Here is a 17,926-nt window from a genome sequence, read left to right as displayed (position 1 = left end):
ACCGAAGGAGAGGAACATATTTCTCGTTTGCTTTGTATTATTTTCGTTTTTAACGACGACCCAGTGACATCAGATAAGCGTGCTCACCCGCACGGTATCTATCAAAGCGGGCATCCTGTGTGCCAGCTATAACCCGTAAGGTTTTTAGGGGGGCAGTGGGCTTTTCTGGGCCGGTTAAGGAAGAGAAGCCGTCGCATTGCCACCCCATCTCCGCAGCAACGGGTGGGGGTGAAGGTGTGATTCATGGCGTCAACAAGAAGAGGTTGATAGCTACACGGTAAGACAACAAATCGAATCTTAATTAATTTAATATAGTATCCTGGCCAATACAAGAATATGTACTGTGTGTACTTGCAGTTAATTTAAACACTTATGTCAACATAGAGTTCTTGCCCTCTTTTATAGTGTAATGGCCTTGAAATTGGTAAAATACCAGTAAAAACCCTCATGTCTTCTCATTGGTAAGGTTCTTTGCAGAATAAGATCATAAGCTGTCCACATAAGATCCTTCAGCCTCATGGAGCGGTGTGGAGGGGTGTTTTCAAGGCTTCCATTTTGAAGCTAAGATGGATGCTTGCACACATCTCTTTAGTGTCTCCATGGCCTTAGCTGGTTTCTTATATAATCTCAATGAACACTCCAGTAGCCTGCTAGCATGTTGTGACCCTTTGTATACACTGCACATTATCTGAGTTCATTTCCAGAAAAACAAAGCAAAACATGAAACCAAAACCTGATAGATAGAGATGAGCAGGAAGCAGGTATACATATCTGTGGTGTTTACAAGAATGCTTTGATAAAGGATGCCTATATTTATTGACTTGAATAAATGAAGACAAAAAGGAAACTCCTCTAGAAAAAAAATGCAGTTTTTATTTCTAAATAGATCTAACTGAGCATGTCTCCTACAATATATTTGTTTCTGATTAGATTTTATGCACTGTAGCCCTAGACAAATTTCTTCTTGGAGGCAATAAAGTTGACCTTACCAATATACATAATCAAGATAAATATGGATTGACTCGTTTCCCTATCTGAGAAAAAAACAACAGGACATTTTAGTGTATGAAATGAAAATGTCTCTGTTTCATTTCCCCACAGATATCAGCAATAACATTTGGGTTTGTCTGGTTGGACTCCGTTGACTGTGTACCAAAATAACCCAGGTCATCCATCATGGGTACGGTCCTGTCGCTGTCTCCCAGTTACCGTAAGGCGGCCTTGTTTGAGGATGGCCCTGCCTCTGTGGGCCACTACACGGCCGTTCAGAACAGCAAAAATGCCAAGGACGCCGCTGCAGCCAAGTCCCTCAAACGCCCGTCCATCATCAACGTGTTGCCATGGAAACGCATTGTGGCAGTGTCAGCAAAGAGGAAGGGCTCTAAAAAGCTTCAGTCTGAAGGAGTGGATGCTGGGAAGTGTAGTTCTCCAGAAGGTCATGCTGCAGGTGCTGCTAACTCAGCTTCCAACAGCCTGAAGCTAAAGAAGTCCCAGTCGTGTGCTAACTTGTCATCATATACGTCAACCCATGACCCCTCTGCCAGTACCACTACCTCCTCCCACCTGCCCACCTCTAAAACACTGGCCAATGTCGCTACTGTTGTGGCCAAGAAGAACTCCATCACAGGTTCAGGGCTCCAGCCTTCTACAGCCACTGGAACACCCAAACGGGTCATTGTTCAGGTCAGTTTTACAATTATTAGCTATTTTGGCAATATCATTGCATCAAAATAGCATACGTTCTCCTCCTTTTTGTATATAAAATATGATCCTTTTTGTTTTTTATATTGTATAAATTGTATAAAAAGGGTTTGATAGGATAACCTTTTGCTCACATGTAATCTTCTCATAGCCTGCTTAATGAACATTGCACTGACTCACTGTGTGTGTTGTACCTCATGCAGGCCTCCACCAGTGAGCTGATGCGTAGTTTAGGAGAGTTCCTTTGCCGTCGGTGTTACCGCCTAAAGCGCCTCTCTCCCACTGACCCGGTGCTGTGGCTGCGCTCGGTGGACCGCTCACTGCTGCTGCAGGGCTGGCAGGACCAGGGCTTCATCACCCCTGCCAACGTGGTCTTCCTCTACATGCTCTGCCGAGACGTGGTGTCTCCAGAGGTGGGTTCAGAGCGCGAACTGCAGGCCTCGCTGCTCACCTGTCTCTACCTGTCCTACTCCTACATGGGCAACGAGATCTCTTACCCCCTCAAGCCCTTCCTGGTGGAGGCTGAGAAGGAGGCCTTCTGGGACCGCTGTCTGGATATCATCAACCGAATGAGTGGCAAGATGCTGCAGATCAACACTGATCCACACTTCTTCACCCAGGTGTTTGCTGACCTGAAGAACGAGAGCAAGAAGGAGGACGAAAAGACCAAGCTGCTGATAGGCCTTGACCGATAAAAGACTTCTGTGGGGGAGGAGGGGTGTACTGGAGGGTGGGGGGGTAGTCTAGATTTGAATGTTTATTAAGGTGATGATTTGGCCCAAGACTAAAAACAGTAGGTAGTACATTCTAAATTGTGTAAATCTTGTCCAAACAAAAATACAAGGACAAAATAAAATGAATGCCTTGTTTGTGTGAGAGGCAAAGTTGAAACTTTGCTAACAAGTATTAGCATTCAAAAATTTAAATGTGACAGTGCAGGAAACACACATCAGCACACTGAGCAATTTCAATACAAAAAGTGCTGATACTGTACGCTTCACAGTGGTCAGAGGAAACATGGCTGTTGTCTGACATTTGTGTCAAAACACAGGTTTCCATATTGTTCAAAATGTTTCCATAAACTTAATTGGTAATGATCTAAAGACAAAAGTGCCAAATATATACATTGTAAGATGAACTTAGAAGCAAGTCTAAAATATCAGAGGAACCATGGAATAGCTGGGGTCAAGCCAATTGATTGTGACTGTGTTCCCAGCTAACTGAATGGTTTCCAGTATTGATACATTGTGGTCTGACCCTGTGATACAAACAAATGAAAATGCAAACTCTGAAATGTCAGACAAACTAGAGGTGTTCTTGGGCAGACTGAAGGGTTAGTTTTTATGGAGGCATTGCTGCTTTGTCCAAACTAAAGTACTTAGCATGAAGTCACATATATTTTGCACATGACCACCTATTTATTGCCAGTAGTTACTTAATATATTGTACCAAACTGCATTGCACTCTCCAACACCAGCTGATGAGAGGTAAACTGTATAAGCTTGAATATATGACACGACTGAGCACTGAACCCAAATAATGTAATTGTAACAGTTTGAATGGTTTACATAGACTTGTTGGAGAACCTTTTAGCACACCAATAATAACTGATTATAACAACCTTAAATAAAGTTTACAAAATTAGTTGAAATTGCAATAATAGAGACATATCTGTAACACAAACTACCCCCTCCAAAAATAGATATTGTGTACAAAAAAATCATTGTTGTTGATTTCATTTTCAACATTTCAAATGATACAGGAAATATAGTTTATCCAAACTGAACTACAATTTTGATAAAAGAGTTCATATTTATTCCACAATGTTGTAGTTATTTGGAGTTGTGCACATTTCTCTCATGCTGTATATTAGTTTGACAGACTTGCAGTGGACTTATGTTGTGAGCGAGAGATGGACAGGAGACAGAGACTGCACACATCGGAACAAGAGAACTTATGTGAGGAAGATTCTGCATTTAAATATGTCTTGGGAGCCCCTGCTGCCGTTTGCTTCTTCTGTTTGCCCACAGTAGTTAGAGCCAGACTGTGGCCTCCCTATCCCCTGGTGGAGGTCAAACTCACAAACTCTGCCTCATACATGCATGTGTGCTTCTCTAGACCCCAGCATGCTGCTTACTCCACAGACTGGGCAGTTATGCTCTACAACTGAAGGTCACCACATGTCTACGAAGAACTATCTAAGGAATATCTAATATAAAAACTCTAAATGGACTAGTGCAGTATTGCGGCTGTATTGATCAAAAGAAAACATCACATCACTGATCTAAAAGACTTTTCTAAACCTCTACCTTCCAAGGGCAGAGATTCTGTGCCATATTATTCAAAAGACTGATCATTTCATGTATTGGAAAATATGATATGATATAAGTGTTTGTCCTGATCAAGAGCGTGGACTCACAGAAAACCTGACAAATTTTTTTCAGTGTTGCTTTGTTACAGACAGGACTATCAAATGGAAAACTAATGTATTTGTATATTATGTTGCAAAATTATGTCAACCAAAACTGGAAAAAGTCAGCATTCTCTTAGCAACTTTTTTATTTCTTTATCCAGAAACAACCTTAAGAAACAAAATGCAAAGTAAAAGTTCAAAAATTCTTGTCATGATAAACTGTGCAACCTCTATCGGAGTTTCAGACATCACTGCTGATACAACCTTGTTTTGGTTTTAATCAATGAACTGTAGTGTAGTTTCACTACACTGAACAATCACACAGAACACACAGAACTGATCAAGTCCTACACAACAAATACAATGCACTGCTTCCCTAAAGTACAAGTATTTTTTGAACTTTTACTTGCTGGCTGTTGGTTACCTGGATGACTGAGACTCATTGTACACTGAGCCTGTTTTGAACCAAGGCTCTAATCTGGAGGTGATACAAGGGAAAGCAGTAATGACTGATGATGGGTACCATGCTGTAACACTATATGTAGCCTTGATGCAGATCCACACCTCATAAGACAAATATGCATAAGAATAACTAGCTCGGTTTAATGAGTTTGACTGCAGTAGCAAGAATAGCTGTTTTATTTTGAGTTACTGAAATCAGATCTTGCAGAAATGAACTGTGTATGGGGAATACAGTCTGTAGGCACATCTTAACACCGTAATTTTATACTGTATTTATTACAACAAGCATGTTCAATAATCTAACATAGCATTTTTCTGGAAACTATTTTGATATGCTAATGTCTGTAATTCTCTTCTGGTTTTATTACGGATCCCATCAATCACACACACTTTTAATACTTCTACTAAATTTCAGAAAGACATAATACCCCATACAACCTAATAGAAAATCCTAATCTATGACCTCAAAATGTGAACAATGATGCTATGACAGTATCATTAAGTTGGTTCTTTCTGGGGTGTGTTGCAATTACATCAAAATCATGTCACTAATCAGGAACTGTCTTGAATGTGAAAATAAGTGACTGTTACCTCTATGCCCCCTTTTCGCTTATAGCTTGACCATAATAGTGTTTTTAGAGTTCACTACCACATGGTGTTGAGTTTGGAAAGACACACGTCTTTATCTGAGACAAAAGAACTGAAGATGAGCCAACTTTGCTTCCTTGTGCAGGTGTGCACAAAGGACTGAACAGAGGAGATCCTGCTGCCACCACCTCAAAACTATGTGCCATATTTTATCTTGTAAGAACTATTGTGTAACATACAGAGCCTATGATAAAGAGGTTATTACAGTTTTCTTCTTTTTCATGTGTGAATCATGTGTAAATTGGAAATGTTGAACAAACATTAAGACTATTTGTGTCACTGGAGTGCCCATGCTGCAGTCTATGTGGATGTATGAAATATGTATGTGAGATACGTATAAGAACTATTGTTCTACTGTTACAAGTACTTTATATAAAAACTGAACAACTATGGTGTGCTTCTGTCTGGTTATTTTCATATGTTTTTGCGTACCTATATGATATGCCTTTATTCTTTTTGCTTTTGGCATAAGGACAATTAACTGGTCTGTTTACACTATGGCACAGGCGCAAAATGTGACCCTGACACCTATATTTTGTTGGTTTTCGTGAATCCTACTCAAATGGCCCAAATTGCTTTGCCAAGACCACAAGCCTTGAGAGTAGAAGGGGCTGGGGGTAGCACTCTATATACAAACTGAACAGGGAAATGAACATTTGAAGTAACTTATACAAAGGGTTGCTACAGGTAATGAGGTAACGTGATAATTTTGCTGTTGAGTACAATGTTGGTGATTGTTTGGTGGTCAATGTTCACAGTGCCACCCGTGACACAAGAGGGCGCTGCGGCTGCGGGTTGGCACCGTTGGCACAACTGCTCATCAGCCTGGTCACTTGCAAAATGTGCAAAAATATTTTTAAAAAGAGAATTAGAAAGACTTAACAATAATATGTACAAAATAGATTCTTCATGAAGATAAAGATGCAAACGTCTAATCACGGTCCTGTAATATTGTAGCTTAGTCCAGTAGTGCTGAGCTGTAGTGTACAGGTTTGTACTTTTGTTTATTAAAATATGCCTGTATTCAAAGCAAGATGAATAACGTACCTTGGTACATCGTAGTGGGCCCACTACACTGTGCCTCGATGTTATTTTATTTCGAAACATACCCCCGGAAGTCGTTTACCATCGTTTTCAAAGAGCTTTACTTTTGCTACGTGCAATCCATTCCCAGCGCGAAGCAGCATCACACACCGGCACTTGGAGCAACTGCGTGTGCCGGGCTGCAGACACTTTCAGATCCCAACAGGAGAGCACTGGCGCGGGATGAATACCCCCTCTGGTTCCCCTGTTAAGTGGAACTAGTTGTTATGTTAGATTTCTCCCGGTTTTAAATTCCTCCCCCGTCTAAGAGCTGCAGAGGATGAGAAGACAGCCCGAGGCAGCTGGTACGGGGCTGCTACAGGACACACTACGCTGCGTGATGCTGGTTAGAGTCCGAGTGGACCTGGCACCCTGCGGAGGGGAAAAGGAGGTGGTCTGTCCACTGAGCTTACCTGCTCCAAACGCGTCACCATGTTAAAAATACCTGCTTTTGGTGAAGCTGTCACTGGCAAACTGTACCGTGACCTGGACTGCTGAGCTCTTTAAGTGTTGTCTCTTCTGGATTTCAGTCGCCTTTTGAAGGATTTCAGCCCAACTTTAAGAGATGGTCTGACTCCAAAGTGATTTATCACCAGCCTGGGTCAAGTTTGCTGCTGCACTTATGATGGCCAATAATAACGACTTACAGGTGAGGAGATCTACATCTGTTTATTTAGCTCAGGTCCCCCCTTCTGCCAACATCAATATAATGCAATATTCTTATTTACTGTTATATATATTTATAGTCACGAACGAAGTCAAAGTCTCAAACAAGGAGCAAGTTTCACTGTAGATTCCTCAGTATGTCTAATGTGTTTTATTTTTAACCTGACTCAATTTCTCATAAATGAAGTGAGACGGTTTCCTTTGTTGATAGTAGACAGCATGTATTGCAGAGATAAGGGTTAGTCACTGACGGGGCTTTCTCTAAAATCTTTGGTTACCTCCCAGTGTAAGGCCAGCTTAGTGCATGTTTAAAAATTAAAAGCACTGAGTAGCCTACTGTGGTCGCCTCACTCAAAGTCAACCATCTAAATGAAACTATACGCACTCTAACAAGGACTAAAATAGACCTGGACAAGTCAAATGTTTGTAAGTATAGGGGTTGCTAGTGACAGTCACTTCTCATATTTCCAGTCATTCCTCTAGACACATGATACTCTACGCTCAGCTTTTGTTGTGAGTTTAAATGTCTCCTCTGTGACATTTAGACTTTTCTGTGAACAGTGAGTGTATGCCAAATGTTTAGTGGAAAACACAGACACATCTCTGTGAATTCTACATTCTCTAAGATGAAAACAAACAAGTTTTGTGTACACATTTTCTACATTCTGTAGGCTAAAAATAATTCCCTGAGAATTGTAAGTGAATATGAAAATGGGTATAACATATTAAACATAAATAAATATGCTTGTATTGGGTAATTTACAAAGGGCAAGTGAGCTAGTCTTTTGAATTTTAAGGTGATTGTATGGAGTTTTTGTAATGGAGACAGACTTTTTCGTAGGCATACTACTGCTCTGTAGGTCAAAACATAACTTCACATCTTCTGAATGTTAGATAGGAGACATGACATTGGAAAAATCCCATTTGACCTCACTTTGCCGAGCATTTGTTTGCCTATTTAGCAGTATACTCATTGTTGGTTACAGTGTTGCTCAACATGATGATTAACACCAGGTATACCAGGTGCTGCAGTGGAAGGCAGGGTCTGTAGTTGTGTCCTTAGGCAAGGCACTTTATCCACCTCCTTGCCTAGTAGGAATGTGATTTGAGTGAGTGATTGGCCAATGTTTCTGTTAGTCTATCCCAAGGCAGCTGTGTACCAATAGTAGCACCTTGCCATCGCTAAGTGTGGAGTGAATGAATAATGCCTGAAAGTGCTATATAGGACTGCAGTGGAATATGTTTAATGCTGTGTATCTTTGCGTAATTTCATGTAGTGGTCATCTAGGCATATAAACATTAAGTTTGCACAGGTTTTGTTGTGGCTGCATGTGTTGTGAAGTATGAACCACTTTTGTAATACTAATGCAACCAACACAAACTACTTACTTACATTACTTACTGTATAATAATCTTAACTCTAAGGTCTTTTAAAAATCCCTCTGAAATGCCTTTGTCTAACATACCATCTGGACAGTATTAATAATTACATAACTCTTTCTTTAAATAAAGGGACTATCATTGTGGACTTTTGTAAAGTGGTTGCCTAACTTTGACTTTCTGTCCCGTGTATCTTGTTGTTTTCATTGATTCACACTTGTTTATCTCGTGCTCTCCTCTTCACATCACTTTCAGAAACGTAAACGAAGCTGCGGCTGAGCTGATAAGCCAGCCCTGTCTGAGGGAGCCCTGTAGCTGCCTGCTCATAAATGCTTTATTCCACTGGTTTCCTGTAGTTATTATCTATGAGAGGGGAGCTGCTTCTTTCACCACAGAGACTCCTGACCAAATGACTCTTTATTGATCACAGAGTGGAAGACTCTGCCCATTTCTTTAATGGTGCCTGGAGACTTCTGAGCTCATTCCTGTAGATTTCACCTAGCTGGTCAGATCAGATGGGCCTGCCTTGTTAACGTCACCTGTTGATGACATCATATACACATGTACACAATTTTTTGAATAAAAGATACAAAATAAAACATGTATTCACTCATGGGTATTAGTACAGTGTATGCCCCGCTGCCTGTGCTGCAGATAATAGGATTATAAAAGTGTGTTATATCTGACTTCTGTAACCTCTGTTATTATGTTATTTAAGATATAATTTTTGTTTGTATTTGTTTTTTAGTTTTTTAATAACTTGAATTTTGTTCAGAGTGCAAATTGTAAACGATTCCAGGAATGTTAATATTTGAGAGAGGACTGAAATATGAATTGAATATATTCTCTGAACTACAGGTACAGCAAGACCTTTCTCTTTTTTTTCCTATATTTTCTTATTTGCAGAGGACATTCTATTATCTAAATAATTACAACACAAAAGATCTATATTTGTGTTGACAGGTTTATTAAGAGTGACTTCTGGTTGGATTTAAATAGTCCATTAAATTGAAGAAGTCATTGTGTGATTTGAATGTAACATATTTGAATATGTGTGATTCATTCCATTTGTATTGTCATGAAATAAGCCCTTCTTGAGAATTTGGACATTTCCTTTGGCAGATCAGTAACAAGACCTCATCCATTGTTGCATAGAATGTCTTATAATGTTTTAATCTTTATCTATACAAAGGTGTTCTTTAGTTACTTCAATACTAATCAACATGCAGTTATATTTAGCGCATTTTGATAAATTTTGCTATTGAAAAAAATACATTATATTTTCAGTATTTGGTACTTAAAACCAAAGAACTGATTTTGGAACTAGAAAGAACTGGACAGCTGCATTTTTAAAGGGGCACTGTGCAACTTTCTGACAGAAGGTCTGACACAAACTCATATTTGTGGAAATGTTATTGTTTTGTCTGTATGGCCTGATCTATTTCTAAAACATCTGCAATTGAATAAACACAACATAGATGATTTCAATGCCACAGTGTGACACCTTTCAGGCAAACCATATCTATGGAAACAAGTGACAAGAAAAGTAACATGCTCCTTTAAATTCAAGGTTCTGAGACAAATTCAGTGCATCATATTGTGACTACTGCAGTCTTTCCCATTAAGAGAGGGACTATAGTAGATCCCCATAGTCTAAAAAGAAGTTGAACAAAAATGGTGTCACAAATGCTCCTTTATGCTTCTGCTATTGTTAGCTTGTTGTTATAAGTAAAATAATTGACAGCTATACTCCAAACATTGTATTAAATATGCCACCACCTATGTCATGCCATAATCTCAGTATAAACCCTTGGGAGACACTGGTTAACACAGGTTTAGGGGTATAATATCTGCTTATATTGAGGACTTCTCGTGAACCAGTTGGACATCAGCTGTTGCTCCATAAATTGAAGTCATCCCAGAGGCTTGGCAAGGATTAATTTTAGTGTTACCAGCTGGGAAAAACATAAGAGACATAAGTAAAAGATCTACTTGCTGTTTAAGCTGTGTTCACTGCATGTAAGGTTTGAAGAATGTAGTATTATCAGATTGAGAAATGTGACGGTAAGGCACCAGTCTGACAAAAGCACATGATAAATACTATCATGCACAGTGCATTTTTCAGTGAAGACAGTTCAGGAGTCTTTATACAGGATTAGCTTTTTTATTTACTATGTTTTGCAAAATATTTGTGGTTGGCATAAGAGATTGTAATGCCTATTCAATTGCAAATTTGCGATTAATCTTGCAGTGTTGTGGAATGCCCTGTGCAGTAAGACCTGGCTGAGGTTACACCTGAGTCATTTGAGATGAGTGATCTCTCTCCACGCTCAGGTCATGTGATATTTGACCACAGGGCTGGAGTTGTGTGTTTGGGAAACCTCTTTGTAAACTTGGAGAAAATACCTTGCCGTTTCAACACAGACTCTTATGTCTGGAGCAGTGAAGAAGTGTGAGAAAAACATCTACTGTTACCTGTTTGAGACAGAGGCGTCTCGCAGACAGTCCAACCCCCTCACATGTAACTTAAACTTATACTATTGTTGTTGTTAACACTTATTCTGAATTGCTTCATGACAGTCACTAAGGCTGTGCAGTTACTCAAATTTTCCATCCAGATCAAGATTCAGTTATTTTTAATAGTCAATGATATGTTTTAGTGTTTTTAATGGAGAGCTCAACAACCAATCAGATTTCAGATTTGGAGGAGGAAAAGTGTTGTGTTAAATGGCAATAATTAAAAGGTTATGTTCAGGATAGTGTTAGTAGAAAGCCTTTTTATTAGTTTTTAATAAGACAGAATAAAAAAAATGAAAATCTTGATCTGATGGATATGAGGGAAAAAATATGATCCAGTCCATTTACAATCAACAGTGTTGTGTCTTACTTAACCTTGTCATTAGCCTGTCTGCTGTAATTAATAACATTGCTCCCTAAGTGTTCTGCTGTTTACTAGTGCCATACTATCCTAATCAAAGGCATGGGTGAGGGGGATAATCGTGTACATTATAAAATGGACCTCTGATCCTCCTTCTGCCATAATCATTTTAATCTGCTTTTCATGTCCATTACCATCATGGCAGCATGTACATCCCATCAAGTTTCCTCGTGTGCTTCCTGAATGCAGCTCACAACTCTGAAGACAACTAGCACCACTGTACCATCATGCAACAATGACCAGTATCTAGTTTTGATAGTAGTTTTGGTGTCAATTAATCTGATTTTAACATTTTTGAGAACCCTAAATTGCGTGTTTGTTTTGAAAATCCCTAATAATTTATGCAGTATCTATGTTTGGAGTTGTTCCAGCATGTTGGATATGAGAGAATTCATTTAAGTGGTTTCCTGAGAGAGGCTGTGGATGCTAAATAATAAAATAGCCACAAGGAAGTAAAGCACTGAAGAGGCTATGTTTAGAGCATGGTGTTTGTCTGTTTTGAGAGAGACGAGCCGGGAGAGGCTGTTTGGTTTTGCATATTATTTGTATAAGTGATATCAAGGAAGAAACCCTTCTTTAAACACACATTTACTGCGTTACCTGGTCTTAAGACAGTAATAAATAAGCCACATCATTTGGGAAATCTTAGCCATGTTGCCAGGAGTTCAAACAACATACAATACAATGCAAAGCATAATAAATTTCATCAATACATTTGAATGGTGAGGTATGATTGCAGAACTCTTAATATGACTTCATAACATCTGAAGGCTGAAACATTTGATTTTGAATTTGTATTTACAATCATATTTACATAGGTGGAATAATGTTATTGGTTTAAATTGCTGAAAGTTGAATGTGAACAACACTTTATCCAAGTCTTTTTCACAATCCAGTACAAAGTATGGACGTACAGGAGTAGTGCCCCTAAAAGAGCTGCAGAAAGATCTCATAAATAAACCAGTCTGTGTGGTGTGGTCTGTCTCATGTGGGCAGAGGGGCCTGGTGTTGGTTTATAGTGTGAGTATTCAGTCATTTAACTTACCTTTTTACGCATATGGGCTTAATCATCTATGTGTTTAATCATTACATGGTACTTGGCTTATATTTGTGGTGTTTTACTTCTTCTTTTTGGGACAGTGGACTATGGAAAATGGAAAATACTCTTGATCGGTCGTCAGTTTAAATATGCTGGAAATGCTCACTGCAGCATTGACCTCTGAGTTAAAGTGTAGTGCTCTTTATTACTTGAGATTATATAATTATATAGCAATGTAGGGTAAAATTAGATGTAGTACTTATTAGGGATGTAACAGTAACTGAAATATCGTGATATGGTATCGTCAAAAGTCTCACAATAATGCCGTGGGGCATCACAATATATCAAATTACAAGTTCCTTTGCTTAAATACATTTCTATAGTAGAAATGGCTAATAAACATTGGGAACTACATGTTCCTTTATTCATTTCAGCGCAGACAACATGAAGTTATATGTTTTTTACTTGAATTCTTGGGATTATGACAGTAATAATTCACACCAAAATCTTGTCAAGGTATTTTAAAAGCAAAAAAGCATCCTATCTACAATTATATCAGCCTCTCCAAAATATCACAATAAATATCACACCGTGAGATGCACATCGTGATAATATTGTACCGAGAGATTTGGATATCTTTACATCCCTAGTGCGTTTATATCTGGATGTGTCTGACATGATTTTTTTTTTTTTATTCAGAAAGTTGGATTTCAAGAAGTTCTTCACAAATTAGACAAATGGTAATATATTATGTGGATGAAAGAAAATGGAGAAGCTGGACTTTTTTTGGGTTTCAGGATAGATCATGTGTGCATGTTCTTTGTGGTAGTGGGATTTTTTTGTTTTTGTTTCTTTTTTTGTAGTACCATAAAATTGGAGCAGTTTAGGGTCAGCAAGTAACTTCTATGATGATTACAGAATAGATACAAACAAATTAGTGTTTCATTCTTCTTTTTTCTTTTTTACTTACTTTACATTTAGAATATTTTTTTTTAGATAAAATAGTTTCAATACTATTGTTTATCATCTATATTTTCTTTCAAAATGTGATATTATGACAAGCCTAGGGGTACAGGATGTTTTTATACATTCCCTATTTGATTGTAATATGATTTTCCATCAAAACTAGTGCTTGCATAATGAATATAACTTATGTGAACACACTTATTTAGCTTTCACTTATAATAGCTTAAAAAAATATTAGTAAATGTAGTTCTGTTTTCACTAAGCCTGGTTATTATGACTCTTACTTTCCATTTTTAGTTCAAACCCAGACACTACGAGTCTGTTCAGTGTGGACAAAGGCCACAAACACATTAGCGTTTAGTGGAGTCTCTTGCGAAGCCTGACTCTCACAAAGTGTCCATTCATACCGCTGCTGCCTGTGCTCCTCCCAGCTGTGGAGAGGACACTAGTGAGGGACAGGCTGAGTCAGGAGACAGATGTGTGCTAACCCAAACAGCAATAGTTCATATACTACCACTAGACCTGTGACGGTAACACATTCTGAAACACAATATATCACTACAGAGATGAATAATGATAAATGATAATATTGTATCTACTTTTTGCCACTAACACAATAACTTAAAAGCAGGATAATCTCACTACTTTATTTTCATTAAAAGGCCTGAGCTGCAAAGAATAAATAAGAGAATGAAGCAATAATTATCCACAGAAGTGATTTATTCAACCCTCTAGAGCTCAAATCTTACCATAATTTAACTAAAATAACAAATATCTCCCCACTACTACAAAGAAATGAAATAGATTAATATAGTACATATTATTGTGACACGCCTAACGACCACATGCAAATATGTTACCCCCATGTGAAACAGTGGAAGAGATTTGGCTACACTACACAAGTTCTTTTGGAATATGAGGGATTTCAAGGATTACATAGTCCAAGGTACAGTCTGTAAGCCGCTAACATTCACAGTGGCTAAGTGACAAGTTATTCACAGCGCAGTCACTTAAAACAACTTTGTACTTTGAGGGCGCATTATGAATTGTAATACAAGTTTTAAATGGTCCATATTACACTATTTTCTGACCCACCTTGGTATTACAGGAAGTGCTCCACTGTTGTTAAAACCATGCATAATTGCAGCCCAGTCTCTACTGAGCAAATGGTGAAAGTTAGCTGTTGATTTTTCATTTTGAGATGTATTCAGACTAATAATGAAGGATAAGTCAAAGATGGTGAATGTAACAAAACACTACTGCGGGTCTGTTTTTGAGGAGGTAACAACATTATAACATGCCTTAAAGCTCACAAAAGTCAATTTAGAGTAATATGGTATCGTCAAAAGTCTCACAATCACATCGTGGGGTATCACAATATATCAAATTACAAGTTCTTTTGCATAAATGCATTTTTATAGCAGAAATAGCTAATAAACATTTTGAACTACATATCCCATGATTCATTACAGCGCAGACAACATGAAGATATATGTTTTTACTTGAATTCTTGGGATTATGACAGTAATAATTCACACCAAAATCTTGTCAAGGTATTTTAAAAGCAAAAAGCGTCCTATCTACAATTATATCAGCCTCTCCAAAATATCGCAATAAATATTGTACCTAGATGCATATTGTGATAATATTGTACCAGGAGATTTGGATATCATTACATCCCTAGAACTTTTATATCTGTATGTGTCTGAAATGATTTTTTCATTCAGAAAGTTGGATTTCAAGAAGTTCATTATAATATGGCTTAAAGTTCACAAGAATCAATTCCGAATCAGGACCTTTAAAAAACAGACAAGTATCTTTTCATCAGGTTTTGTTCCGTTCTGTGCTGAATGAGCATCATTTTATTGCATTTAAGAATTTAATAAAATTTAATTTTTTCATTTCCACAATTTTTGAGGCAATAATTGTAGTCACGATTAAAATTCTTTTAATTTCCTAGCCCTTCATTTAGATTTTGGCCAAAACTCCAGCTTGTTTTATGCATACTTCCCTCAGTCTAATGTGCTGTGTTGGCATATCAAGCAGCCATTTCCTCTTGGTGCTAGTTCAACTGCTTGCTTATTTATTACCCACCATCGGGCAGTTTGTTTATTTTCATCACCTTGTCTTTTCTGATTGTATATTTGAGCCAGACATTCATATATAAATCTAGAGGCAAGTTCCTTACTGTAACTTACTGTGGCAAAAGTTAGGTTGAGTAATGCTTTGTAAAATCATCTCTTAATGAAATTGTGTCGTGAAGGGACTCTCACTTCAAGCTTTTAGTAAATTATTTTTGTCACCAGTCAAGTCCATACGGGAGCATTTTCATTATCAAATGTGTGATGTGGCTAGGTTGGGAGGGAAGTGAATAAGGGGTTACTGAAGCATGTCTTAAATTCACCCCAACTAAATACGCTCTATATTTAGAGACAAGCAGGCAGCCTTTTGTGAGCTGACAGGCTATTAAAACTTCACAATCTCAGGAATGCTCTCTACATATTCACAACCAAAATCTGTTCAAACCATGTGGGCTGAAAGTATTCTGTATTAGGGGTTTGCTGTATAGGCTACTTTATAAAGCTTTGTCAATGTGTGTTTTTGCTACTGAAAATGTGCTGAGTCCAAGACCAGTGTATACATCCAGATTATTCAAGATCATTGTAACTGGTTGTGAAATCTGACCAGAGTGTTGCAGAAGTGGCATTCTGGTTTAGATTTAATCTCAGAGGAATATGCATTACTAAAGCATAACTGGATGGGAACCCAAGAGAAGAGGAAATAATTGTTTAAAAAAGTTTCCTTTGGGTGTAATCATTTGGGCACATTGAATATGTTGTATATTTGTTTTATGCATTTGGCCTAGATGCAATAATACTACAACACAACAGGTAGTTTAGCTTTAAAACGTGTCAATTATGAGAAGCTTGAAGAAGTGAAAATCCTAAAACATGAACTCTGCACCAGCTATTGACATTTGGCAGCATGTAGTTGGTAGTTGTCATAGTAACACAACATTTTGAATAAAAGAGAGATAGAGTTAACAAAAGAGAAAAAAGATAGCAAAATTACTTTACCAAAGACTCCTTTATTGGTTTACCTTTAGAAATTTGAAAGATGTTAAGATGCTGTTAAAAGGTTATGGCGGTAAAATGCAGGTGGGGTTCGACTGATGATTTATTCTTCTAAATGAATTCAGTGTTTGTACAGATATTTGTACTCTAATAACAATATGACAGTGAATTTAATACAATATATGCATTTAATACATACATGAATTCAATATAGTATAATTTCTGTGCAATTTTGACTTATTCTTGCAGTTGAAACTATAGAGCCACAGTTGTAAAAATTACACTTTACCTTTAAGAAATATAGTTGTGACTGATTTGTATACATAAGTTAGTTCCTTAGTGTGGTCAGTACAGTGGTGTTGCTATTCAGGTTTAGATGCTTTCTTCGTTTTGCAGATGTAACTGTATTTACAAAGAGGACAGACACAATGAATGCATGGGGGGCTCTACATCCACTGCTCCCTACCACAAAGGGGAAGAACACAGGGGCTTGGTAAGGACATGAAATGGTCTGCTTTTATGTCAGGCTGTGTGTGGACATGTTTGCGAGCTGGGCCACTTCCTATTGTTGAGTGGCAGCGTAAGGAGAAGTACATGTGCTGTGTTTGTGCAGAAGCCAGATGGCCCACAGTTAGGGTCAGTAGTCTCTGTACAGCTCTGACTCAGATAATCCATGGACCCTTGTTTCAGAGCTGTCACATACGAAAATGACAGCTTTGCTCACTCAGCTGCTTTTATCTGAATTCACAACTCGAACAAAAATACCTCCTCTATAGCTGTCAGGTTGTGTGTTATTAAAGCTGTGGTCACTCTTTGTAGCTGGAACTTTAACAATACAACAATTTTATGCCACCTGCTTGTAAGTGTGTCAAAAATAGCCACAACTTCAAAAGACATTTTAAGTATTTGCATGTATTTGCCAGTCTAATGTGCATCTGAGATAGGCTGATCATTTGTATCTCAATTCTCATTTTAGCTGCTTGTCATTGAAAAGCAAGGATAAAAACAAAAGGAGCTTACTAAATAATGGCTTGTAACCAACTGACTTCTCTGCTACATGCTTAAACACACGGAACTAGTACTTTACAGAATTAAAACACTTTATTGTGGTGGGTGAAGTGTGCGCTAGGGTTGCACTTTTTAAATTATGAAAACAAATTATAAATGAATGAAAAGTACTGTGATTGGATTTTGTGATATATTGTTAAAAGGTAGGATTCTATTCAGAGAGCACATTGCAAACAATTCTATGAGGAGTGACATTTCAGAGAAGACTGAAATATGAATCCTATACGTACAGGATCAACAAGATTTTATTGAGGACATTCTATTATCTAAATAATAGCAGGCTTTGCAATTTGATACCTGCACAAGCTCTAATTGAAGTTTAGTTTCAATTGTGATATATTGTGCAGTCCTAGTTTGCACATAAATAATGTTGCATCAAGTTTGGTCCTCCCATTTCTGACATCTCTCTTCCTCATGCATCCAATTACAGTCCCAAAGAGTCTGATACAAATGTGGTTTTCTTCTGGTCATAGTAGAGAATGACAACA

General features: G+C 37.9%; 1 protein-coding gene and 1 long non-coding RNA gene across 3 annotated transcripts; both read left to right on the top strand.

The window, feature by feature from the left end:
• Positions 1-1,176: 1,176 nt before the first annotated feature.
• Positions 1,177-2,396, top strand: LOC110172843 (cyclin-dependent kinase 5 activator 1-like). The gene is made up of 2 exons (XM_020938790.1): positions 1,177-1,683; positions 1,905-2,396. Exons 1-2 carry the CDS (start codon positions 1,177-1,179, stop codon positions 2,394-2,396), a joined length of 999 nt encoding a protein of 332 aa, XP_020794449.1.
• Positions 2,397-6,389: 3,993 nt separating this feature from the next.
• On the top strand, positions 6,390-9,100 carry LOC129408707 (uncharacterized). Of its 2 annotated transcripts, none has more exons than XR_008632092.1 (2): positions 6,390-6,956; positions 8,609-9,100. It is a non-coding gene; the product is annotated as an uncharacterized LOC129408707 (long non-coding RNA). The 2 variants fall into 2 exon arrangements; XR_008632093.1 differs by lacking the exon at positions 6,390-6,956 and adding an exon at positions 7,146-7,399.
• Positions 9,101-17,926: the final 8,826 nt, after the last annotated feature.

This window comes from Boleophthalmus pectinirostris, unplaced genomic scaffold, assembly GCF_026225935.1.
Source record: "Boleophthalmus pectinirostris isolate CB_2022bp ecotype Guang Dong unplaced genomic scaffold, ASM2622593v1 HiC_scaffold_17, whole genome shotgun sequence".
NCBI classification, from domain to species: domain Eukaryota; kingdom Metazoa; phylum Chordata; class Actinopteri; order Gobiiformes; family Gobiidae; genus Boleophthalmus; species Boleophthalmus pectinirostris.
This window is presented reverse-complemented; position numbering and strand designations above follow the sequence as displayed.

Excerpts from the sequence above, each read along its gene's own strand:
- LOC110172843 (XM_020938790.1), top strand. The coding sequence starts at position 1,177 with ATGGGTACGGTCCTGTCGCTGTCTCCCAGTTACCGTAAGGCGGCCTTG. Across the intron at positions 1,684-1,904 it reads CCAAACGGGTCATTGTTCAG|GCCTCCACCAGTGAGCTGAT; the intron begins GTCAGTTTTACA and ends TACCTCATGCAG.